Below are 26,835 nucleotides of genomic sequence, written 5' to 3'. Positions count from 1 at the left end.
ACAAAGAGAGAACCGCCTTTACCGTTGGACCCCTAGGGTTCTACGAGTACAATAGGTTGCCGTTTGGATTAGCCAACGCACCCGCAACGTACCAACGGTTGATGGAACAGTGTCTGGGGGAACTTCATATGGTTGACTGCTTCATATATTTAGATGACGTAATAATTTTCGCAAAGACTTTTGAAGAACACTTGGAGAAGCTGACCAGAGTGTTGGATAGGCTACGTCTTCACGGGATTAAGCTATCACCGAAGAAATGCAACTTCTTTCAGCAGCGGGTGAAATATCTCGGTTTTATTGTGAGCGAGAAGGGGATAGAGGCTGACCCCGAGAAAATTTCTAGGGTGATGTCGTGGAAAACACCAACCTGCCCGGAGGATGTACGCCGCTTTTTAGGGTTCGCAGGGTATTATCGAAAATTCATCAAGGATTTCGCGAAGATCGCCAGACCTCTTACTGACCTTATGCCCGCCCCAAAGAAAGCTAAAAAGGGGGCCGATAAGAAGACTTGGGACTGGGGAGAGAAACAGGAGATTGCTTTTACCCTGCTTAAAGACGCCCTTTCTTCACCACCAGTACTGGCTTATCCTGATTATAGGAAACCTTTTGAGCTTCATACCGACGCAAGTCAACAGGGGCTTGGTGCCGTTTTGTATCAACAGCATGAAGATGGACACAAGGTCCTTGCCTATGCCAGCAGGGGTTTGTCTCACTCAGAGAGGAATTACCCAGCCCATAAACTGGAGTTCCTGGCGCTGAAGTGGGCGGTAACGGAGAAATTTCGGGATTACTTGTATCAACATAAGTTCACGGTACTTACGGACAACAATCCCTTGACCTACGTGCTAACCAGTGCTAAATTGGATGCCACCGGACATAGGTGGTTGGCAGCCCTGTCGGCGTACGATTTCACTATCAGGTACAGGCCTGGGAAGTCCAACATCGATGCCGATATCCTGTCAAGGCTACCCACAAAGGAGGATTTTGAGCGGTTATCTGTACCGAGGGAGTCCGTTGTAGCTGTATGCCAGATGACGCAGGCACAGCCCCACGCCAACAGTTTGCAGCTGAACGCTACTCCGGCGCCCGTCACGCCCGATCTGGATGACATAATTCAACAAGATCTGAAGACTGCCCAGGAAAGGGATCCAGTATTGGGACCATGTCTGGAGGCCATATCCAGTGGCCGTAAGCCCACGAAGGAGACCATGCCTTTTGCAGCTTGGGACCCGCAACTATACCGTCAGTATAGTTCGTTGAAAGTCGAGCAGGGAATCTTGTACAGAGAGGTTAAAAGTGACGAGGGACAGAAGAAACAACTGGTTCTACCACGTGAGTTAGTCAACTTCGTCCTCCACAGCTTGCACAACCAGATGGGACATCTTGGGATTAGCCGTACCACCTCGCTATGCAGAGATAGATTCTACTGGCCGTCCATGAGGGCGGATATCGAGCAATGGGTCGCCGGTTGTCCAAGATGTCTTCGAAGGAAAACTCCTACCAACGAGCGAGCCCCTATGGTATCCATATCAACTACCCAACCTTTGGAACTAGTCAGTATGGATTTCCTGACATTGGAACCATCAAAAGGGAATTACCAGCACATCTTAGTGATGACAGACCACTTCACCAGGTATGCTGTAGCGGTGCCGACTAAGAATCAAACATCCAAAACCACAGCCGATGCCTTCTTCAATCACTTTATTGTCCATTATGGGATGCCGCAAAGGATACACTCCGATCAGGGTGCTAACTTCCAAAGTAACCTCATGAAGGACTTGTACAAGCTTGCTGGGATCGACCAATCGAGGACCACCCCGTATCACCCTCAAGGGAATGGCCAATGCGAGCGATTTAATAGAACTCTGTTGAGCATGCTCGGTACCCTGGAGAAGGATCAGAAGAAAGACTGGAAGGCGTACGTCGCATCACTAGTGCATGCCTACAATGCCACCAGGAACGACGTTACAGGGTTTTCACCCTTCTACCTGATGTTCGGGAGGGAGCCCCGCCTACCCATAGATCTGGCCTTTAACATCGGGAGGGATATCGGAGAATCGGTCTCCTCCACCAAGTATGTTGAAGATCTGAGGAAGAGGCTCCATTCATCGTACGATATAGCCATATCCAACATCACTCCAGCGCAACAACGTCAGAAGGGTGGTTATGACCGCCGGGTGCGTGGAGCGTGTCTCAGCATTGGAGATCGCGTCCTCGTGAAAATTGTAGCTTTTGAGGGCAAGCACAAGCTAGCCGATAAATGGGAGGAGGAGGTGTATACTGTGCTCGAACAGCCGAATGCGGATATGCCAGTCTATGTGGTGAGGAAGGAGAATGGGGAATTCAAGGGAATGGCCAATGCGAGCGATTTAATAGAACTCTGTTGAGCATGCTCGGTACCCTGGAGAAGGATCAGAAGAAAGACTGGAAGGCGTACGTCGCATCACTAGTGCATGCCTACAATGCCACCAGGAACGACGTTACAGGGTTTTCACCCTTCTACCTGATGTTCGGGAGGGAGCCCCGCCTACCCATAGATCTGGCCTTTAACATCGGGAGGGATATCGGAGAATCGGTCTCCTCCACCAAGTATGTTGAAGATCTGAGGAAGAGGCTCCATTCATCGTACGATATAGCCATATCCAACATCACTCCAGCGCAACAACGTCAGAAGGGTGGTTATGACCGCCGGGTGCGTGGAGCGTGTCTCAGCATTGGAGATCGCGTCCTCGTGAAAATTGTAGCTTTTGAGGGCAAGCACAAGCTAGCCGATAAATGGGAGGAGGAGGTGTATACTGTGCTCGAACAGCCGAATGCGGATATGCCAGTCTATGTGGTGAGGAAGGAGAATGGGGAAGGCAGGAAAAGGACACTTCACCGGAACCTCCTTTTACCCGTGGGATTCCTTGACAGCTCTTCTAACCCCGACAACGTGACACAACCGAAACCGAAGCCAAGACCGGTACCCAAACCCCGTCTCAGGCGCCAGCTTCCACCGCCACAGAGCCCATCTGTGGATGACCGGACTGAGAGCGAGGCCAGTGATAGCGATGGAGAAGGTGGTTACTGGGTGACGGTACCTCCAATGATACAGGATCCACCCGACACTCCTGAGAGTGTTGATGAAGGGGATGCTGAGGATACCGACCGCGAGTCGACAACGGTCGGAGCCACTGTAGGATCTGAAGCCGACGAAATTGGAGTCGAGGCTGAAGAATCTGAAGCCAGTGGAGGGGAGGTGGACGACCATCGGACCGCAGTTCAAGATGACCAGTCAGCAGACGAGCCCTCTGTTAGAAGGTCAAATCGAGAGCGACGTAAACCAGAGCGGTTCCGGGATTTCGTTATGGCAACGGAGGGAAATTGGAAACTAAAGGCTGACTACCTAAGATCCCTCGCCCCAGAGGGGTTGTTTGTCCCTGGTGCGGAAACGCTCCTGGCTGCCGTTATCAAATTAGTAGTAGAGTAATTTTCTTTTATGTACCCAATAGGTTTGTTAAGTTAGTTTTTTGGGTTCAATCTTCATTTTTAGGTTTACATTTAGCCTGTTATACTTAACATGTTGAGGGCAACATATCTCTCAACAGGGGGGTGTGTGTAGCATATACGTATTCCGTGAATCCGCGATCCGATCCGTAAACCAATCCGTGATCCGTTTCGGTGTATTTATGATCACCTGATGTACCTTCGTTTTTACCTTTGTATACGTGTGTGTGACGTGGTGTATTGTGTTTGTCCATCATGTGTTGACTGTACTTGACTAATCATGACTGACCACGGACAGCTCGTGGGACTCGCTTTGTTTTCCCGCGCTCTTTCCTTCTTTCTTTCCTTTCTGCTCTCTCCCGGCACTTCCCAGCTGGCCGTGGAGCGAACCACATCTGACGGGTCCATGATACATAATTACTATATATTTTATACTGGGTCCCCCAGCACCACATGCAGGGTGAGTAAATAGTTTTAGCTTTATGATTATTGCTTATATCCTATAAATTATTGGAGTATCATGTCTAATTTATATTATCCAGTCTAATTATCTTTATTTCCGTCCGGGTCAGAACGTTTTGTTGTTAGTTCTTGCTGCTAAGATGTGTGGTGCATTCGTTTGTATAATGTTTTATTAGTTTTATCCATGTCTTATTACAGGGGATTTATTCTACCCCAGAAACTTCGCAATACCAAATAAAGTATTGAAACTCTGACAATGTGTTGGGTCTTGGCAATTTGGATGACGGAAGGAACCCGATAAAACCCTCATACCTTCACACATCTGGCAAACGCTAAGATGCTAGTCACAATAGTGTAGCGTCATCTTTAACCACCTTACAAATTGATAACGTCATCAATTTCGACGCACATTTTATGGGACTTTGATGATGGCACATGAACAATTTTCATAAAAAACCTTACCTTTGTTGTTTTGTTTAAGTATGTAATAAATATATTCTCATACGCCAGAAGGGAAAATCCAGGAGGTAGCTGGTGTGAGATCGATTTTTCTCTTACCCTGGAAAAGGATATCATCATTTTTTTTTACCGGGGTGAACTTTTCGTATCTCATTCTAGGGAAAAAAACAAGCTACACCAACTCTTAGAGTGACGTCACGTCAACATTACCTTCCACCAATGTAACGTCAATATTAGATACACGAGAATGTGTTTTGCACTGCTTGCTTCATGCGTTGTACAGCAATAATATTAGCAATCAATCTTCTGTGTATCAACTACATCAAAAGATCTGTATCCGGCAGATCACTCCGACGGCAACTCACATCGTAAAATAAACTTGTGGGAAGGACATGTATGTTGATAATACATCGATTTACTTATATGGCAAGCTACACATAATATGTCCATTAAGGTCTGAATAACTGCCCGTGAAAGATAACCAATCGACTTCTGTAGATCATCTGTAGCCAGATTTCTGTTTCGGATACTTTGGCCGTGTTGATTTGGCGTTGGAGTAAATGGACAGTGCTGTGTTTTTCTGATAATTGGATGGTATCTCCCTAGACGTATACTAATCTATGAAGTGTCATGATTTGTACATAATCAACACGCATAAAAGCTGTTATCCATCTTAAATCGAGATTCTCACGAGCTTAGACCACATGCGCATGCGCAAAACACATTGAATGAATTGGACGTGTTTCTGGTTTATATTTCCTCTGGTTCCACTGGGAGTTTATATCATTTATACGGAATCTTACTGATTCTGAAATGGCTTTCGGATTGTCTCGATGAATTACTATCTGAGTCAGAAGAATGCTTGAGAAATCACTATAGCTATTAAAAGTCAAGAATAACAAAATAGTCAATAATCGGCCATATCCGTCATTGGAAAGAATAACGAGAAATTGAGCGTCTTTCAATAGACACATTGCATGCTGTACACAACGGAGTAGATCATGAGTCCACTCCGTATTCCACTTCCTTCCTACACTCTCATTACCATGAGTTTTATTTGCATATTCAACAATCCAAGTGAACATTCCTATTCTTTCTGACGGTTAGGCGATTTGTAAACCGCTGACGGAAGGAAGTAATATCCAATAAAAAGTGTCACGAACTGTATTATTTACGTCTGGTGTAGCCTAGATGTGTCGACCTTGAGTAAACTCTTATATCATTTTTGCAAACTATATATTCAATATCTTCTGTTGTCCTGATTTCACAACTGTACGTCAACTCATATTATTTCAAATGAACTGTCACATCTATATCTTATATTGTCCTCATTAGTCGACCAATATTTTTTTTTTCATTTTCTTCTGTCTTGATTTAACAACTGTATATAAACTCTAATATCATTTCCAGTAACTGTATCATTGATATCTCATGTTTTATTGACATATCGAACCTGGTTGGAAATAACGAATATCGCCAATTTTCTGTGGGTCATCTAATCACAGTAAATAAATATTGAGGAGACCACATTAATAGCAATTCAATGGTATTAAATAAAACAAATCGTCATATCTACGTATTCCCCTAGACTGTCGGGACGAGAAATCCTTTGTCATGTATGTCTTAGTAAAGTCGAAACACTATAACACAGACAAGAAATATCTAAATCGACCACTTCCATTCCCTTGTTTGTCTTTATACCGGCAAAGCAATTTAGACGCAATATAGATAACAGAGAGTTATTTAGTTTTGCAGACAATCAATGTCAGTCACCCCTTGTTAACGTTTTGGTATTGCCGTATTTCTTTCGAACTGGATAGATTATTAATGATTATATTTCCAAAATCACGGAGCTTGAAAATTTCCACTCTCTTCTCATTTTTGTTCGTTGAAACAAGCAAAGCAGTAGCTATATGTGTCTATTGTTTTGACGGATAAAAGCTACAAACAATCTTATTTTCATATTATTTTGCACTATATAACATAAATCGGACACAGAATTAATCTTTATTAACTGTAGCATACTCTTGCCATCATAGTAAATATAGGCAAAAACTATCTCCTCAATATAAGAACTGGAGTAGTAGCATTGACAACATGATGCATTTCATCTTTCCGTCACGGAGAGTCGGTATATAAGGATAATGTGCAATCAACGTTAGTATCTATATATATATCTTGAACTGAAATTGAAAGAACTAATCATACCTAATTTGTTGGTTGCCGTTCTGCTGTCATCACCGTATAGTTCTACCTTTGCGTATGTGACGTTTGACCTAGATTTGTATAGCGGGTGTCGTCGATGAAGTCGGAGACGCCTACTAAAGGGTCTTATGGCAAATGTAGATTTTTTGCTATCATTTTGCCCTTTTTGCTATCATGTCGGTATTCTCTGTTGTTGTCGTCGTCGTGTATTGAGATATCCCAACAAATTCAACAATCACTTGTATCAGTCCTTTAAAACCCGAATACGTAAATATTAAAGTATTCTTTCTCGGTATAATGTGTTTTTGGCAGGGTACCCGTGAAAAGTGAGCATTAGTTACGCATTAACGCGATGACAAGATGACAACATGATCCCAACATATCCTCCCATAGATCACACGCAGGGAAGACGGTCTTGTGAGTGACTCGTTACAACGCAGTTTCCCGGCTGACTACTTAACATCTATATTCGTATCTGTAGGAACGTAATATGCAGAAGTTCTTCATTCATTAAGTTCTATCATGCAACGGTATCGAAGAAATAAATATATTTGCCGTTTCGTTCTTGTGATATAGTTGAGCTATCGTTTTACCGACTTGGCGTAACTATCGGAAGATTATTAGAATATGTCAACCCCGTGTCAATGAGTCAGAAGATTACCAAATGGGGGGTAGGCGTCTTAAGCTGACATAAACACAAATATCATCGTGATGTATAACTCACAAGAAAAAGTGTTTTAAACAGCAAAGCAAGTCTAAAGATTCTTTTGAAAACCGTAAGCATTTAAAAAATTGTTAACTGGTCTAAACACTGTTGGTCTGTATCACAAGCTTTGAGTAACCATGGACACTTTTCAGTTTAAACTGTAAATGAGTGAACCAATACCTATATTATTATTATTTTTTTTTTTACATATTTCGTTTGTTTGATGCACATTTTATTCGCCATTCTCTTTGGCCTTGATGGATATTACACTGTTGACGGGCCGCTAAGAATATATAAATAACTAACTATCTAACAAAGATTTTTCCCTTCTTTGGCCATTTCAGAAATCTTAACCCGATGGTTGAGGTTCCTCCGATTCACTCCCGGCAGGGGGAATGATCATTGTTCTCTCACCTTGTTTACCTTCTTATGCATGTATAGGCCAATTACATCAATACAAGACGTTGATGTGATGTGATTCAATTTTCGACGTGACACTATTGTGTTGTTACCGTGACATTCAGGTTTTGTTTCCATGACGTTGTACAATTGTTGAGAACTTATAGCTTGTCTCAACCCTAGGGTTATGCTAATCTTTAATCCTCTTGGGAGTGAGACAGGGATATCTCAATCCGAGGTTTGCCGAGTGTTTGGCAGCTTATTCCGATGGGCGAGACCCCCTGTCCCACTCTCGATTTGGTTGATGATAACCCTGTTAACCGTCCTATGTGTCTAATATCGACGCAACATCAATGCAAGACAATGTTGACGTGAAGTGATTTACTTCTCGACTTGGTACCATTGTGTGGTTGACGTGGTGTCCTTGACGTGACATTGTTCTATTGGTGAGAATGCGCAAAGAGCTTGTGTATTTTGGTTCAACACTGAGATTAATTGAGAAATCAAAACGTTTGCGGAAATCTCACACCGGTTACGTCAAAAAAGGAAGGGAAAAAACTCGTATAATTCCGGTTTTTTCACCATCCAATTCATATTTAAAACCAGACCAGCAACCGTTCCGTAAACAGGGGAGATACTGATCGAACTATTCCTCATCCAATGCAAATTTAAACAAAGCATAGCCATGGAGTTCATAGATTCAATGATTGATCATGCAAGCAGTTTAAAACCCAATAGCATTGTAAATAACCAGTGATAACCAGTTGGTAATTTTGTTTTTTACTCGCGTCAACCTTCGTGATTCTTTAAATGTTAAATTGAAATTTGTTGCTGGAAGTTTATCGACACAGACACTGCCAATTTTATGATTCAGGTTTACGGAATAAGACAGCCACAAAGTGGTCGATTATCTGGTCAGTTTCTTCGTTCCTTTTTAAGCAGTAAATAGTTTTCAGTCGCATATTTAGTTTCCATTGTATTGGAAACGTGCCAAGGTTTAATCCTGCTTCAGCAGTTTTGTACACAATGTATAATGTATATACACACACAGCAGTTTCTATTTCTTGTTGGTTCTTTCAGCGTCTCAATTAATGTATTCATACATTTTGCAAAATATGATGTTTTAAAGTATAGATCAAACGTTACTCAAGAGGATTAGTTATGCAACACAGATAATAAATCAAATACAATATTAATTCCCTCGCCCAATTACAACACCTTTGAATAATGAATGGGCTGTCACCTGACTACTTACAGAATGTCCTAATTCCTTTTATTAACAATCAAAATAACAATCCTCACAATCTCAGACAAACAAGACTCTTTAATCCACCAATCTGCAGGACTAACAACTATTTTGACAGTTTCTTTCCTCTAATGTGTCGCACTGCAAACACTGAAAATGATCTATTTAACTCCCCCTCTATTACAACCTTCAAACACAAACTAAACAACAATACTGTTACTGATAGTGAATCAGCTTTAATTTTTAAGTCTGATGGTGATAGAAGAGCAAATATTATCTTATGCCAACTTAGAAATTTTTGCAGTTATTTAAATTTTGATCTGTTTAAAGACCACTTAACTAACAACCCTTATTGTACTTGTTCCTTTGAATATGAATCAGTTCATCATTATTTTCTTGAGTGTCCAAAATATATCGATCTTAGACGTACACTTTTAAATTCTGTCAATACTTATGGAAATCATAATCATACTGATGTAAATATCTTTCTCAGAGGTTGTCCTGGTTGTGATGGAGTTACAAACAAGCAGATACTAAAGGATGTATATTTATTTATTGGTAAATCCAGGCGTTTTAATCTTTACATAATCTAACTACATAAATATAGTCTTGACTTATATTGCATTTTGCATTTTGCACCTGTTCTCCCTGTTTCTTATATGACTAAGACATTGCATGTCTCTGGCTGAGCATGTTTGGTTTTGTCTAGATGTCTTTTGTCTGTCTTTGTTTTCTGTGTTTGTTTTGTTTACCAGTCTGTCTTGTCTTGTTCTCACAGTGTAAATACATATATGCAAACTATCATATTTATATATTGGTACCAGCTATTGGTAACACTACCCTGTGCATAAAAGCACATGGACTTTTGGGTCAGTGTTTACTTTATGGCTTATAGTACATAATAAACTTCCTTGTATATTTATGTATATATGAAATATGAATATCATTATCTTAATGTGTCCTGAATGTGTGTGAAGTGTGGATGAATATTTATGTTATTCCTTTTAATTAAACACTGAGTTGCCTCCCTTTATTCATATAATAATGTATATATGTTATGTTCTTTCTTTTTCTTTCCTTGTAATTTTTCATTTCAAATATACCGGTAAATATAAAATAATTAACATATATAATTGATATCTTTAAATTTCACATAATTACATTGTCCATTTATCCTGCCATCTACATTATGGAGAGAATTTACATAGGCATAGCCTGTTATTCAATCCAATTGACTATATTCCATCATTTTTGTCAATAAAATTTGTTGAAATGGAAATTACAACACCTTTGGTATATTCAATTATTCTTGTGTATTAAGAACAAAAACATTTCATTTCGAAAATTATATTCTGAAATAATCAAATTAGACAAATATTTAAATTAACGTACAACAGATAAAAATCTGTATAATGTTATATACAAGAAAGGGACAGAATATGGTTGCTGTATTACATAGCATGTGGTAAAAGAAGACTAATTGTGGGGCCGTATGCAGGATCGCAAACCCCAGAATAAGGCCCGCACTATCTCGCTACATGTAAATCGTAGAAAGCGATATCTAACTAAATATTCTGTCCCCGATCCGAAATATTTTCTTTCTTTTCTCACTATATTGTACTTTGTTTTTCTGTTCTAAGTTGGCTTATGTTATGCCTCTTCTTGAAACCCGCACTGATATGATCCCGGCTGTTACATTCGAAATATGTACACAAACACTGTTTCTAGGTTTTATGCGTCTTTGTCGGTTGTTATTGTTTAACGTCCTATCAAAAGCTATACTCCTTTAAAGTTGTCATCACCTGTGTAAGAGATGCAAGCGTGTAGTGTGCGTGTTATAGGATGCTATGACTTTTTGTGTATGTTTGTCTCCTTGTGATAGCGCTGAACTAATGCCGACTTTATAGTGTTACATCGCTGAAGTATACTTCAACCAAGCAGGATACCACACTCATTCACACTATACTGATAACCGGTGAACCAATCATCCCCCATTCCGAAATAATAAGAGCTATTCGGGGTAGTTACTTCCATTTTATATACTCTGATATGTCTCGGCCGGGCAACGGAAACCAAAGAATTCCTGACGGGTCAACATTAAGTTAAAGTCCAATTGTAAACGGGGATTCTTGTAGGCAAATCATATTGCTATAACATCATTGTAAACAGGGACTCTTGTAGGCAAATCATATTGCTATAACATCATTGTAAACAGGGACTCTTGTAGGCAAATCATATTGCTATAACATCATTGTAAACAGGGATTCTTGTAGGCAAATCATATTGCTATAACATCATTGTAAACAGGGATTCTTGTAGGCAAATCATATTGCTATAACATCATTGTAAACAGGGATTCTTGTAGACAAATCATATTGCTATAACATCATTGTAAACCAAAGATAAATATATAGTTTGCAAACAAATTCAAATCAAAATGGAAATTAAAACGAATAGAAAAATATCACTGCCTTTAATATAGTAACTTAAGATAGATTTTATCTAGAATGACGGGAATCGTCGGGTGGAAATAGTACAAATGAAAACATTGTATATGAAATGAAAATCAATATTAAAATATCGTATGTACAATTTATGAAAATATTCAGCAATCAAAACCGTCATTAAACAACACATTCTTTGCGTGTAGTTCGACATTTTGATTTACCTAAATTATTGTATATGATACTAAGGCCTTATAATGTGATATCAACACACACTACAAGGCTGTAGTAATAAAATGTTGCGACTTTCACATTTTCCTTAAAACGCATATTTTAACATGGTAAGTTGCCTTTTGTACATCTATACATTAATTATCAGCTGTCAGAAGATAACTGCCTACGTATTGAAAAATAGCATTTCATGAAAATGCCTTTCACAGATGATCAATGCATATGTATAATCCACGGAGCCTTCCAATTCTGTATCTCACAAAACCAATATTAGCCCGTTATCAAACAGGCCGTATAAACATATATATCAACAGAATTCAGCGTCAATCGTGTTCTTACTGACATGTTTTCTGTCAAGTGATTGTAAAAGCACTCCAACTCAATTATTGTTTCGATATTGTATTGATCGACGATATGGTGGGCATTCTAATAACTTGCTGTATTATTGTAGCAAACACAATTGTTTACAAATATTAAGCTTTTTGAAGTGTGAAATTTGCATCAGGGGAAATCCAAATAAAAAATATTTTATTGATAAGTGCATAATGACTGTAGCCGACGATTAATGTACGTATACTACGAAAATACGCCATGCTTACAAAATAAGGTTGTAGTTATATATGTTCATATTTCATGATTCTAAAAGTGAATCGTTGTTCTTATTGAATTTTGAAGCGATGGGCAGTGAAAATATAAGATTTTGCAGTGAAAATATAAGTTTTTCGTTTTTGATCAATCAGAGCGGACCTTTGTATTCACCTCGGAGATAGATAAATTGATTATTTTGCTGTATTTCTGAAATGTTCAGACTATTGTTTGACAAAATACTCACTTAAAGTTAGCTATTCATACACAGATTCTCCTATAACAGCAGAAAACGCTTAAATTGCGTTGATCAGTCCTTTATAAATGGCGCCGTCAAGTTGACGTGGACTAACGTCACAAAGAGATGACGTCATTACTGATTCCCACACTTTTTGACGCAATTAATTTTTCGATGTTTTTAATTTTGTTTTTAAGTTGATGAAATGCAATAAAAAGAAGATTAAATGCTTTCCCGTTAAATATAATATATATTTCACTCGTATGACAGAATATATCTATATTCTATCATACTCGTGAAATATATGTTATATTAAACGGGAAACCATTCAATATCCTCTATTTATCATAAAGCTCTACATTTCTATGAATATATACCATAACAAATACACAAAATGGTATATTTAACTCGTCAACGAAACATGGAAAAAGGTCAGAAATACATGTGGCAATTAAAGGGTAAAAAAGAACAAGCTGTCTATAGGTGACACAGGGCGCATGCTTTATAAAACTAAGTAGTTCATGCAGTAAAGCATTTCATTATTTGTTTAACCTACATCTTCCGAGAGCTATGTAGTAGATATTTTTCAACCTTAGCAATAGTCAGATATTACAGAAATAATGATTTTGAATGGGAACAATTCCTTGAATGACATCATGATATTGGAAGGAGACCTTGAATACTTAATCAATTGCGACTAGACAACATAATATTGGACACGATCACTTGAATACCTAATCAATTGCAATATGACATCGTGATATTGGACATGAGGCCTTAAATACCTAGTCAATCGCAATATGCAAACACTTTAGCGGGCAAGCAGGGATGCTGCGAAGCATGTTCTTAAGCCGGTTAAATCTAATTATATTTAGCAATTATTTGGTCTCAAGTCGGTTAAGAAGGACAACATTTTGAAGTTCTCCTTATTCTTGCTGCTGAACAGAATCGGTGTTATAAAAATGGTTCCTGGTACAGAAGCGGGGAAAACTCCGTTGTTATAATCAATCGTTTTGTGAAGTGTCTTAGTCAATGGACTTACATCGTTTTGTGGATTGTGTTAGTCAATGGTCTTGCAACATATTATGAAGAACTAATTCATTCTTGGAAATGAGTAGAAAACTGTACTTGAATTATCATAACTTTAATCATATAAAATGCAAGACTTCCTAAATGGAGAGTAATACGATTTTCGCATGTCAGATGTTCACGCTTTAATTTTTGTCAATGCTCAATGTTTCTGAATTTTCCATTGGTACTGAATCCGACACACAACCTATTACAGTCTATATCGTATTGGCTTTTCGCAGAATATAAAAGATTATTGATCAAAAGACGTAACAGAAAAAAAACATTTGATTAACGTAGGTATTTACTACATTATCTTATTGGAATAAATATTCTTTGGCTTAGTTAAGTATTGTTAAACGTCCAATAAACAGTTAATTTAAGGACGATTACCCTCTGGGTGCAAGATCCATGCGTGTGTATTTTGGGAGACTGTGGTATGTTTGCGTTTATCTCCTTGTGATAGTGCATAACAGATGCCGACTTTGTAGTGTTAGCTCACCGGAACGTTCTGTCGAAGACATCAAGCAGGTCCCTTCATCCAGTCACGTTATACTGACAACGGGCAAACCAGTCTTCCCACTACCATAAGGCTTGGCAGCAACTTCCATTTTTACAGACTCTGGTACGTCTCACAGGGCGATAGATTTCAAAGCGAAAGGCCAAAAAAAATGAGGCGGTGCCAAGAGAGAAATTATGAAGAAAAAAAATTGTTAAGAAAAAAGACAAAACATAACATCCTATATTTGATCGCCTCTCACGATCATATGATTCATAGAGGCAGCAGGTATAATTCTACCGCCCTACCTGCATTGAATATCGGAATAGAGACATCGTTGTAATATCGAATAAATCGATTATACAATGTAAGAACTACGGTACTTTTTATTGTCTAAATGTATATTGAATTTCCTGTCTCAGTCACACATTTGACACTTTTCCTTAGGTATTGGTTCAAAACTTGATGGGATATATATTGTGATCCCACATGTCAGTGTGCTTTCAATATTATGTGGATATGTTATCATACAGCATGTGTCGTCTACTGACTTGAGAAATAGACAACACAAGCTTTTTAGATTTGGTTTGGTTTGGTTTATTTTGTTTAACGTCCTATTAACAGCTAAGGTAATTTCAGGACGGCCTCCCGTGCGCGCGACATGCATGCGTGTAGTGAGTGCGTATGTGTGTTTTGGGAGGCTGCGGTATGTTCGTGTTAAGTCTCCTTGTGATAGGCCGATTCGTAGTGCTAACTCACTGAAGCATACTGCCGAAGACACCCAGCAGCACACCCCACCCGGTCACATTATACTGACAACGGGCGAACCAGTCGTCCCACTCTCAATATGGATCACGTTGATGAAGACTATGAGGAAGATTGTATGGTGGCCATTATGCGATATGAAGTCAGGCGTGTTCGATGCTTGTTGATCAACCTGTTTTGTTGTTGTTTTTTTTATTAACTTTCGTTTATTGTTTAGCGTCCTATCAACAGGCTATTTATAAGGTTTGCCCATGGCCAATCCCCAGCTGTATCATATGCTCTATCTACACGATAGATTATCCCATAACTATATGCTTACTTGATCACGGTTTTAACAGTGACCTGTATGTCGTGTGGAAGGGCATGTGGGAACATTGGGGACTACGTAAATTCATACTTAATCAATTAGAATGTGTTTTGACTTTGTAAGGCACATATTGGTAATATTATGGGCATGTATTATTATAAATTACATGTTCAATCACATTAAAAAAGTCCTACCGTTTATTAATTATTATTAAAGTTATAAGTATGCTATTAATCGTTAGTGATGATATAGAACTAAACCCTTGTCTTCTGCATAACCTAGAAATATCGTATCTTAATATAAGATAATTAAGAATTAAAATAGATAATTAAAAAATAAAATAGAATTGTGGAAACAGAATTAAATGAAAGTGACATTATTTGTCTAACTGAAACACACCTCACATACCTGATTCGGAACTGATAAATCCATGCTACTCTGAAACTGATCATATGCTTGATAGGAAAACTGGACCTAGTGGTGGTGCTTTGATATATCACAAAGAAAATATTTTTTACGAAAAGACGACAATATCTGAAACATAATGATGATGTGATGGTATGGGTGGAAGTTCAAATTGAGTCCCATAAGTTTCTATAAGCTTGTTTATATAGACCAGAATCACCAGTTAGATACTGGGAAACATAAGATTCGATTATTGAAAGAGCCATTAACACTCATTTGGATGTAGCGATTACTGGTGATATTAATTTCAACATGCTTAATCTTCAACCTCTCTCTCATCTTGATAGACTGATGACAAAATTCATCACTGACCCTACTCGCATTACTCTAACCACAACAACTTCCATTGATATTGTCTTCTCAAATAAAAGAAATCTAATTAAAAATGCCTCTGTGCTTCCTCCTATATGCAGTGACCATTCCTTAATCCAGTTCAGTTTATTATACTCAGTATTTAAAAAAACAAAACTATCGTAAAAAAAACTTTAGTTATCAAGATGCGGCTTATGATAAGATGATCAGATGTATAGCAGTAAAATATTCTGTTAATCTTAGCAATACTCATGATACTAATGAGTTCAGCAGTATTTTATGTGATACAATAAATAACTTAATAAATGCATGTATACCAAGTAGATATGTTACAATTAGACCAAATGATAAGAAATGGATGACTAACAATATCAGACTGTATATAAGACAAAGGAATAGAGCAGATAAAAATATGCACTGAATGTCCTAAATATAAATATTAAATCTATCCCCCAATAGCACACAGTAAAAGTCTTGCCCAACATCCATTTGACAAAGCTGAGTGTCTCAATAAATATTTTGTTTCCATATCAACTACATCACCTGACACTGAACAAGTACCTGGAGTTTTTAACAATTTCCCTCATTCCATTAACAATACCATAATAACACAACAAGATGTAAAAGATCAACTATTCCTCTTGAATGGAAACAAACCTGCTGGATCAGATATGATCCCTAAAATAATAATAAAAAAAAACTTCATCTCTGTATATTCTTCCCTCTCACTCTTTTATCTAATAAAACACTGGAAACTGGTACAATTCCACATAACTGGAAAACGGCTAACATCAATGTCATATATAAAGGAAAAGATTACATTAATGAGGTCGCAAGTTACAGACCCATCTCGGTCACATCATGTTTTAGTAAAATTTTAGAAAAAATCATATTCAAATACCTATTTAATTACCTCACAACTTATAGAATTACTACTGAACACCAATCTGGATTCACACCCAAAGACTCTACTGTTAACCAATTATTGTTTATCTATCATATCATTGGTAACTGCTTGGATCAAAATAAAGAAATTAGATTCTTTTTCTGCAACATTAGTTAGGCTTTTGACAGTGTTTGGCATGACGGCCTGCTTTACAAATTAGAAACATATGGTGTTAAAGGAAATCTTCTAAACTGGTTTAAAAACGTTCTATGAGACAGAAATCAGAGGGTACTAACAGAAGCTTATGCTTCTACATTTGATCCTGTTAAAGCAGGAGTCCACAAGGTGCAGGCCTCAGATCATTAATGTTTTTAATATATATGTTAATGATATTGTTGATTGTGTCACTAACAAAATTAAGCTATTTGCAGATGATACTTCTCTTTATGGTATAAGTGATAATAACCCCATTGAACTAGCTCCAAATTTATCTGACGATTTCAATAATATCAAAACTATTTATACTGCCTATATAATACCAATCATTGAGTACGCAGATGTTGTTTGGGATAATTGTCTAAAAGACCAAAAACCTTTATCAGAATCAATTCAAATAGAGACAGCTCGACTAATTACAGGATAACGTAAAGCTACATCCCATGCTAAACTTCAGGAAGAATTAGGACGGGAAACATTGAGTGATAGAAGATATAAACATAAACTTACTCTAATGTACAAGATAGTGAATAGTGAAACCCTAGATTACCTAAGAGAAGTTATTGAACCATATATTCACGATGAAACTCTTGATCGTTATCCTCTTCGTACAAACAGATTATTTGACACCCCCCCCCCCCCCCCCCCCCCCCCCCTTATGCCGTACATTAAGCTATTTCGATCAATCTATGATAAATGAAATGAATAAACTTGCCCCTCAACCATAAATATTAACTCTTACAGCACAGTTCAAAAAAATATAAAACACAAACCAGCATAATAAAGCTGAAACAACTTATGTATTTAAATATTTTGGTACTCGTTATATAAACATTATTCTTTGTCAATTACGAAATAAGGCATGCAATCTTAATTATGATCGTTATAAGGATCATCTTATTGAATCCCCAAACGGCTTTGGATCTTAAACAATACGAAAATCTGCAATTTTGAATAATTTGTCGATATCTTCTAACGTATATGAAAGAGAAAATAAAGCCAAATTTTTGCAAAACCATTTTTTGTGTTTGCTATTAATAACGACACGAGGGACTATATTATTCCTTCTGGAAATGTCGGCTGTTCCGGTATTTGAACTTGATGACGTCAGTGGTAGTGTCAGCGGCAAATTTAAACGCGTCATAACATACAGTAAATAAAAAAAATCTTTATGAATGTAAATATAAGCATTGAACTGTTACCAAATGGTAGTATACAGTTGATATGAATACAATTCGGGTGACAGATAAATATTTCATGTTGCCTATTTGGTAACAGTTCAATGCTTAAATGAATAAAATGTATATGCATAAAATTCTTGTTGTGTGTTCAATGTATTGTTTGATTTCTGATGAAAAAAATGAACATTTTATAGCAAAAAATATTTCTGATAAAGGATCATGAACATTTTCCATTAATCATATATACAAAATGTATATAAATCGTATTTTGAGTATAAGATAATTGCCCGAATTTGTGCTTGTCAATATAATCCGTCGTCCGTTTTTGTTCGAACCTGGTAGAGAGCTCCCCATGGAGTGAGATCTCCAGCCTAGATTTAGTTAACCGATCACATGAAACTTGTTTTATAGGCCTACAGTTAAATACAATATTTATAATGTATCCAGAATATGAATAAATAGGCATTTAACATCTACATCAATTTCACGGGTTTTAGTTTTTGAAAAATTGTCGAATGTCAACGTAAATTTCGTGAGAGTTTATATCTATTATACCATCCATGCATGTTGCAAGTTTTGTGTTTACATCCCATGCGTTTCCTCGTTTTTCTGATCTGTGTCTACCCGCGGTTGGTATGTGGTTGACTACCTCGCATTCTGAATAACAACATCTCACATGTAAAGTGCGCAAGGCCGAACTTACGTTCCTCTATACAATCTGACAGATGGAGTACATACTTGTTAGTTGCCGCAAAGTGCACATGCTTTTCCAAAGCATCGGCCAAAGTCCCCAACTCCACTCCATGAAGTGTCGTCTTGTTCTACATTGCCATAAATTGAAGATGTACTAACCTCTTCCTCACTTGATATAAATTGTCTCCGCCGAGGCTGTAACTATATGCTCGTCACACATTGGCACATTATGTGATACATCGGCGCTGTCCTTGTTTTCAATGGACCATTTTTTATGTTCTCACTTAATTGAAAGCATAAGCCTTACCTAGTCTTTTAGTTTTACAAAACTGACCCCTTTACCTCTTGACCGCATCCTGTTGTAGGCCTAAACATTTATCTCCCAGCTGACTTGAAAATTAAACCAGATGTAACTATTCGTGAATATAATCAAGGGCCCGGATCGCCGGACGCCGGATCGCCGGACTCCTGTCTGTGACGTCACAGAAGGGTCGGTCTACTTTAAGACCTGAATCTGTTGGGGGAATAAACTCAATTTGACCAAATAGATACACAATTCAAAAAATCAAAACCAAATTTAAGAGAGTTACTTTATCTTTGAATAATGAAACAATTTCTTCCTATTGAGGAGTTATCCCCCTTTTTTGTTGCATCATCTTCACCTTCATGTATGTATATATGTTCATGTTTGTTTACCATCTGTTATATAAGGAGTGGACTAATATAGGCAATGCTGAAAAATCAACAGGCTACGGTTATTTAAAAATGGCATTCCCTCTGTGCGAGGTCATGCGTATGGTGAATATGTGTGTGTGTTTGGATGCTGCAGCATATTGATGTTTGTCTCCTTCTGAGAGTGCTACCTCACTGAAGTATAGAGATCAATCAGGATCTACTATTAAAAAAATCCCTCCTCACAAAGGCTTGGTTGAGCTAAATCCCCCATAAAAGAGGCAGTGTAAGGGAGACATCAGACCTAAAAGATCCTGAATTTAGTCGCCTCTTATATTATAAATGATACAAAAAGTGTTTACATTATATTGGTTATTCTGGCTAAATAACACCGCTCTGTGGACTATGTTTTCGATCGAATGTTAAAATAATAACAGAGGGGGAAATTATGGTATGTGTGATTTAAAGGTCATAATCATACTCGCAATTTATGTATGTAACTTCAATTATGTAAAAATGTCTTTAAATAGGAACATAAATTATATATTACTACAATGTGGATTAAATGGGTTTTTTTTACATCACATTCGTGAATGGGTCGTTAAATAAGACATTCCCAAGGGCAAATGCGTTCCTTAACAAATATGTATGGCCAGAACATGTCTATTATTTCAGCACATTAAAGACATCCAAATGGTCTTTAGTAGAACAAATGACCTTTTTAATGAGGACTTAAAATCAGCTTTTCATGATAAAATTGTACTACGCTACTTCACAAGACATCGCAATTACGACAAAAGCGTCCAATGAAGTCGCACAACAGCGAAGCATTGCCTTCAAAGCACGTACCAATTTGGGAATTACTGAAAGACACGCCGTGTTTCTCTGATAGTTATGGAAACTGAGCGAAAAGGCTGAAGTTCAGTTCAAATCCCAACTGTCCTTTTACTTGCTTGTAGAAAAGAAAGTGAGATGAATTAATTTAGCTGTAGGAGATGATACTGGGTAACGATTCGACAAAATGTGTTAAATTATACTTTCTTTATATCATCTGTAATTACAGGGTAAAATTCATAAACACATGTCCTCGAGTCTCGAACGTGTTGAAACGTCAGAGTGAATACGTGTACCCATCTCGACAATAAGACAGTTTGGAAATAGTTTGAGTGAAATTCGGCAAAGACAATTACAGAATGGATTTTCTCAATTATCTCAAAACGTGGAATGTATATTAAATTTTAGGGACAGATAAATATTTCGCAGCTGAATTGTAGGCTATATATACACACATGATAGGTGTCAGCACAGAGGTTTTAAAAAAAAATGGAGTTGATTACAGTAGAGCCAGAAAAAATAAATATGCAGTATTCGGTAAGTTTGTGCTTTTAAGACTCGTCAATGGTGTAATATGGCCTTAAGTGATCACAGGAAGCAAGCAAAATTGAAAATAGATCAGAATATTGATAAGAATGTGCAAAAGATTAAAAAATAAGTAAATTTGAATTATTATCATAATTTTCGAAATTGAATTTCTTAAGAACGTTAAGTGCATATGTATATCATAAACCGTTTGTGTATATTCTGAATCGTTTCACTAAGAGTGTGGTAATCTGTATAAACCTTGAGGACTAACAAAATCTAACAACAATGGCTACCACCTGCAATCTTTATAATTGTACAACGGACAAACAAGTTATTAGCGATATTCAAATCAAATCAAAGGTAAGCCATTTTAGAGATACGTTCAGTAGTGTTAATGTTAATGTCAGTATAAAGATATAACGGATTTGAAATAAAAATGTTTCTTACTTCAACAATTTATCTATGGATAACACTGTATATCAGGTCATAGTATCCCTTACTGATGGTGAGAGAATGCTTACTAAATAAAAGTAATGATATATTTACGTCAAGACAATACACGGGAACATATGACACTGGCCTAATGAAAGTGAACGTAAAAAGAGGAATACAGGTAAGTCTCTAATACTAACGTTAGAAAGTATAGTTGCAGCATAACCTTGAGACTGCAAGTGGACAAGTACCATAAATATGTTACTGATAGTCTAGACCTACTGCGGAGGAGTAAAATATAGCACGCCGAGGAGTGTCAATAAATCCGTGGGGTGTAATATATATCTCCAGAGTGTGATACAGACTCCAATTAGAGGTGAATGGTAACCAAGGGCAAATGAGAATGGAGAGGATGCCCACGGATTCTGCCCAGGTCGTTAAGACCTAGACACACAAAGCCATGGTAGGACAGGGATATTAATCATCACCATTTATTAGCGATCGCTGTCTATAAAATAAAGGCATCATTTACATAACGGATATCGGAACTGATATCAATTAAAAGATCAATCGAGAAGCTTCTCCCTAAAGTAGTAGTTATAAAAAATTATTACCGAACTAATTATGTCGTCACTTATGATCGTTATATACGTTATCACGATGTTACGTTATTCATTTCCATTAGTAATTGTCTTGTGTCATACTGTGCTTTCTAGCCGTATTATCAATCGAGGATTTACATTGGTTAGGACACTATTATCCGCTCCTTATATATATCACATATATCCTAGATTAATGGGCACTTTTCCATTTAACTGTCGGGCTCCATCATTTCATTCGCCCACCAAATTCCATTGATTCTAGTTATGTTATTTTCCAATAGGGTCTCAATACATGTTTTTTAAAGACAGGTGGTCGACTCATTGCTTGGATTATTTCAGTTTTCTTCGAGAGTACATTTGACCAAAATAAATTATGCGTGTTTGTGACAGTCTGAATGTCTGAACGCCATTGCAACACCTGCTTTTGAGAGCAGTAGACTGATGAAGAATCAAGGAAATGGTGTTGAGGCCCTCAAATCTTATTTGATATTATTTCGTTAAATCGTTTGTGTTTCCTCAAAAAAAAAAAAAAATATCAACGTCATTGAGAAGTTCAAATGACATTAAGACAGGCTGCTAAATTTAATGACCAAAACAGTTCTGAGTTGAGATATAAGCAAGGGTGTCTGTTCATGTCCGTATTAAGGCATTGATGCTTTTCAAATGGAACATTTGTACTAGTTTAACTTTTCATATAGACTATTAAAGACAGAACTATAGTTACCACTCTTCTCTTTAATCACGCAATATACTTATCCTACTTGTAGAAAAAGTAAGAGTGTAAACTATGTACCTTATGACAAGAATCCACCCGAGCGTAATCGAATGTATACAAAGATCGACATGATATAACTTGGTGTGCTATCTATGTGATGGGATTCCAGTAATGGCCAATGATATGACTCCTGCGTGGCCACAATACGTACCTGCACATGCAAGATTTGCGATGAACATATTCATACGCGACTTCAACTTCCTGGAGAGATATATTAGAGTAAGGACGATGCAGTTAGCGGTCACTGTCAGTGTGAATAGAACGCACAGGAAACGCCACCTGTTGAGTCTGAAACAAAGCCATATCAGTATTATAGAAGTATCATAGACAAGATAAAAAAAGTCATAGACAAATAAAACAATACTATAGACAAGATCAAACAAAGTGTCATAGACAAATAAAACAATACTATAGACAAAATAAAACAAAGTGTCATAGACAAATAAAACAATACTATAGGCAATATAAAACAATACTATAGCCAAGATAAAACAATACTATAGACAAGATAAAACAAAGTGTCATAGACAAATAAAACAATACTATAGACAAGATAAAACAAAGCTATAGACAAGATAAAACAATACTATAGACAAGATAAAAAAATACTATAGCCAAGATAAAACAATACTATTGACTAGATAAAACAATACTATAGACTAGATAAAACAATACTAGACAAGATAAAACAATATTATAGACAAGATAAAACAATACTATAGACAAGATAAAACAAAGTGTCATATACAAATAAAACAATACTATAGACAAGATAAAACAATACTATAGACTAGATAAAACAATGCTATAGCCAATATAAAACAATACTATAGACTAGATAAAACAATACTATAGACAAGATAAAACAAAGTGTCATATACAAATAAAACAATACTATAGACAAGATAAAACAATACTATAGACTAGATAAAACAATGCTATAGCCAATATAAAACAATACTATAGACTAGATAAAACAATACAATAGCCAAGATAAAACAATACTATAGACAAGATACAACAATACTTTAGACAAGATAAAACAATACTATAGACAAGATAAAACAATACTATAGCCAAGATAAAACAATACTATAGACAAGATAAAACAATACTATAGCCAAGATAAAACAATACTACAGACAAGATAAAACAATACTATAGACAAGATAAAACAATACTATAGACAAGATAAAACAATACTATAGACAATATAAAACAATACTATAGACAATATTAAACAATACTAGACAAGATAAAACATACTATAGACAAGATAAAACAATACTATAGCCAAGATAAAACAATACTATAGACAAGATAAAACAATACTATAGACAAGATAAAACAATAATATAGACCAGATAAAACAATACTATAGACAAGATAAAACAATACTATAGACAAGATACAACAATACTTTAGACAAGATAAAACAATACTATAGACAAGATAAAACAATACTATAGCCAAGATAAAACAATACTACAGACAAGATAAAACAATGCTATAGACAAGATAAAACAATGCATTATATACAAGATAAAACAATGTATTATAGATAATTTAGAACAATACAGGGACAATTTATATCAATATCGATATTACAGGCGAGATAAAACAATTAAAAGAAACATTTAATACCAACGCTGATATTTTGGCAATTGTGTCATTATGTGTGTGAGCGTGCGTGTGTGTAATCTAATCATTTAAGGATTTATGAAATGTATTTGAAGAAACTGATTATTAATTTTGAGTGATAATACAGAAACATTGGATTGAAAAACGCTCAAAAATTTTAACATATTGCTTTCTGAATCTGAACGTCTTTGTAATTAAACGAAATGAATATTTCCGAAAATAATTCACTTTGACAAAACGTAAATACCGTCAAATACACGCCCTACAGGGAGACTTCGTTACGCTCATTGGAAAGGCATTTATCATTGTTACAAGTAAAATACTCTCAACTAGTCAGAAGAACTGATGGTACTTCAAGAACAGCGGTAAAAATAGACAAGGAAGACACTTCTAAACATTGCTGATGTCTCACTGTTAAATTACAATTTTTGCCCGAATACAAAGTAGATTTTTCGTGAACGTGAGTGAAATTTTAGTGAAAGGATGTTCTTTTAATGTTATGTCAACGAATAGAGCAATTCCAACGAATGACACGTTGAAATATTTCTGTCATTTATGTTATCGTATAAGATAACTCGCCACTTTGCAACAGCTGAAACGCCTGACCATCCATCGATCCCAATGTTTAACTTTATGTAAATCGGCCAAACCAGACAGGACGTGTGGCATTTAAGTACGATTTGACATGATTTACGTGACGGGCGGTTATTCATAGGGTGACAGACACTCTCTTCGTGATTCCTATACGTAACCATACTACTATGCGAGGACTTATGGTTTAATAAAGTTACCCTAGGCTAGACCCTGTGTCAGAGAAACCTAGAAAAGAGACGTATAAACCTTACAAAAGCCTGTCGAGATAATCAGGCGAGACTATCGGTGCGTCTGTCTGTGATATTGGCAGGGTTCTTGCAAAGCTCACAAGCATGTACCTGCAAAATTCCTGTCAGATGGATAAAAACGCAGAAAATTCGTTAAACTAAAAAAACATATTAAAAATCCTGATATAGATAATTGGATTATATGTTAATGATAAATAGAAATACCATTTTTTCTTAACATATGTTCCCTGTGTATATACGTTATACGTTGACAGTCTAGCAGTAATTAATGTTTTTGTTCGGTCTAGAACTCAACAAAGTCACTTATTAGTGCTTAGAGAATAAAGATTTCATGTCAAAACATTAAAGATTCTTCCATGAAGAGATTCGGATTGGAGGTGGTCAAGTAAAGTAGTAGCTAGGAGATAATCCATCTGTTGTACTTTTTACCGCAGAATTGTTTGTTTTCTATTGATAATATACCATGACGGAAAGACGAAAGAACGCATACCTAAATACAACGTTTTAGATATAGCTTTTAGATACTAAGTATGCCGGGTAATGAATTTGTAGCTGCATCACACATCTGTATACTATATTAAGATTAAAATTTGCTTCCATAATTGAATGTGTAATTTGAGCATTTTGTAATAAATGTGTTAAATGATTTATTGCGAAATATTTTATTGTATTGTGTTGCATTGTTTTACGAGCCACAGAAAGAAAACACATCAAACTCTTACTAACATGTTAAAAGGTAAACTTCATGAACAAAAAATACTCGAAATCAATTGGTTGCAAAATTCGTTTTAATTTATGGTATACATAAATGGTATCAAATAAACATTTCATGGTCGTAACGATAAAAAAGTCTTTTTGAAATCGGAGTTTCCGATTAGAAAATGCTTTATAGTGAACCGTCGATCGCAGGCAAGAATATTCAGTTTTTCAGCAAGGTTCTTAACACGTTTTATGATTAATTACACATGCACGTTTGTTTGCTTATTATGTTTTTGTTACACAAAATATCTATCGTATAGCGGAATAACAAGACAACCTAGCCGTCTGTAAACTGTAGGAAATGGTTTGGTTTGGTTTAGTTTAACGTCCTATTAACAGCTAAGGTCATTTAAGGACGGCCTCCCATGCTTGCGACATGCATGCGTAGGAAATGCCAAATACCGTATGAATCTGCTAAAATTCTAAGTAACAAATCGAATATGCAATCGAAGAAACAAGAGATTCTTCTATGGGTAATATCCTGTAGGCTACCCATAAGATTAAGTGAAATTGGTAACAAGTTGACTGATGACCACGAAGAATTACCATGAAATGAATTGATATCAGCGGCGCGGAAAAATGTCTCGTCCCGTTATTGAAAAGTACACAGCTCATTTGCAACCACACTAGTATTTTAAGGATTTAGTCTTTGAAGCTAACGTACATCAAGTGAAAAATATATGGCGTCCCGTTATATATATCTGTCAAATTAGATCAGAAGGGGTGGGATAAATATCGGTGTGTAATGAGGAGGATGATTACATGACAAGACGATGAATATGAGACGAGTCTAGCAAATTAGACCGGGTTTGTTACAATGTACGGAACACCGTTATAGAAGTCATTTTGTCAATAGTTATTTTCCATTGGAGAAATGTGTTCGGTAACGATTATTTG

The 26,835-nt window shown here is 36.6% G+C and overlaps 1 protein-coding gene across 1 annotated transcript in view; it reads right to left on the bottom strand.

Annotated features, from left to right (window-relative positions):
* The window catches only part of LOC117317814 (cardioacceleratory peptide receptor-like), a 118,816-nt gene that overhangs the window by 29,599 nt on the left and 62,382 nt on the right, over nt 1–26,835 (bottom strand). The window contains exon 2 of the mRNA XM_033872757.1: nt 22,848–22,984. Coding sequence (XP_033728648.1) covers nt 22,848–22,984 — 137 coding nt within the window. The remainder of the gene's footprint in view (nt 1–22,847; nt 22,985–26,835) is intronic.

This window comes from Pecten maximus, chromosome 19 (genome assembly GCF_902652985.1).
Source record: "Pecten maximus chromosome 19, xPecMax1.1, whole genome shotgun sequence".
Classification (NCBI taxonomy): Eukaryota; Metazoa; Mollusca; class Bivalvia; order Pectinida; family Pectinidae; genus Pecten; species Pecten maximus.
The sequence above is the reverse complement of the archived record's forward strand: the minus strand, read 5'-3'. Positions and strand labels throughout refer to the sequence as shown.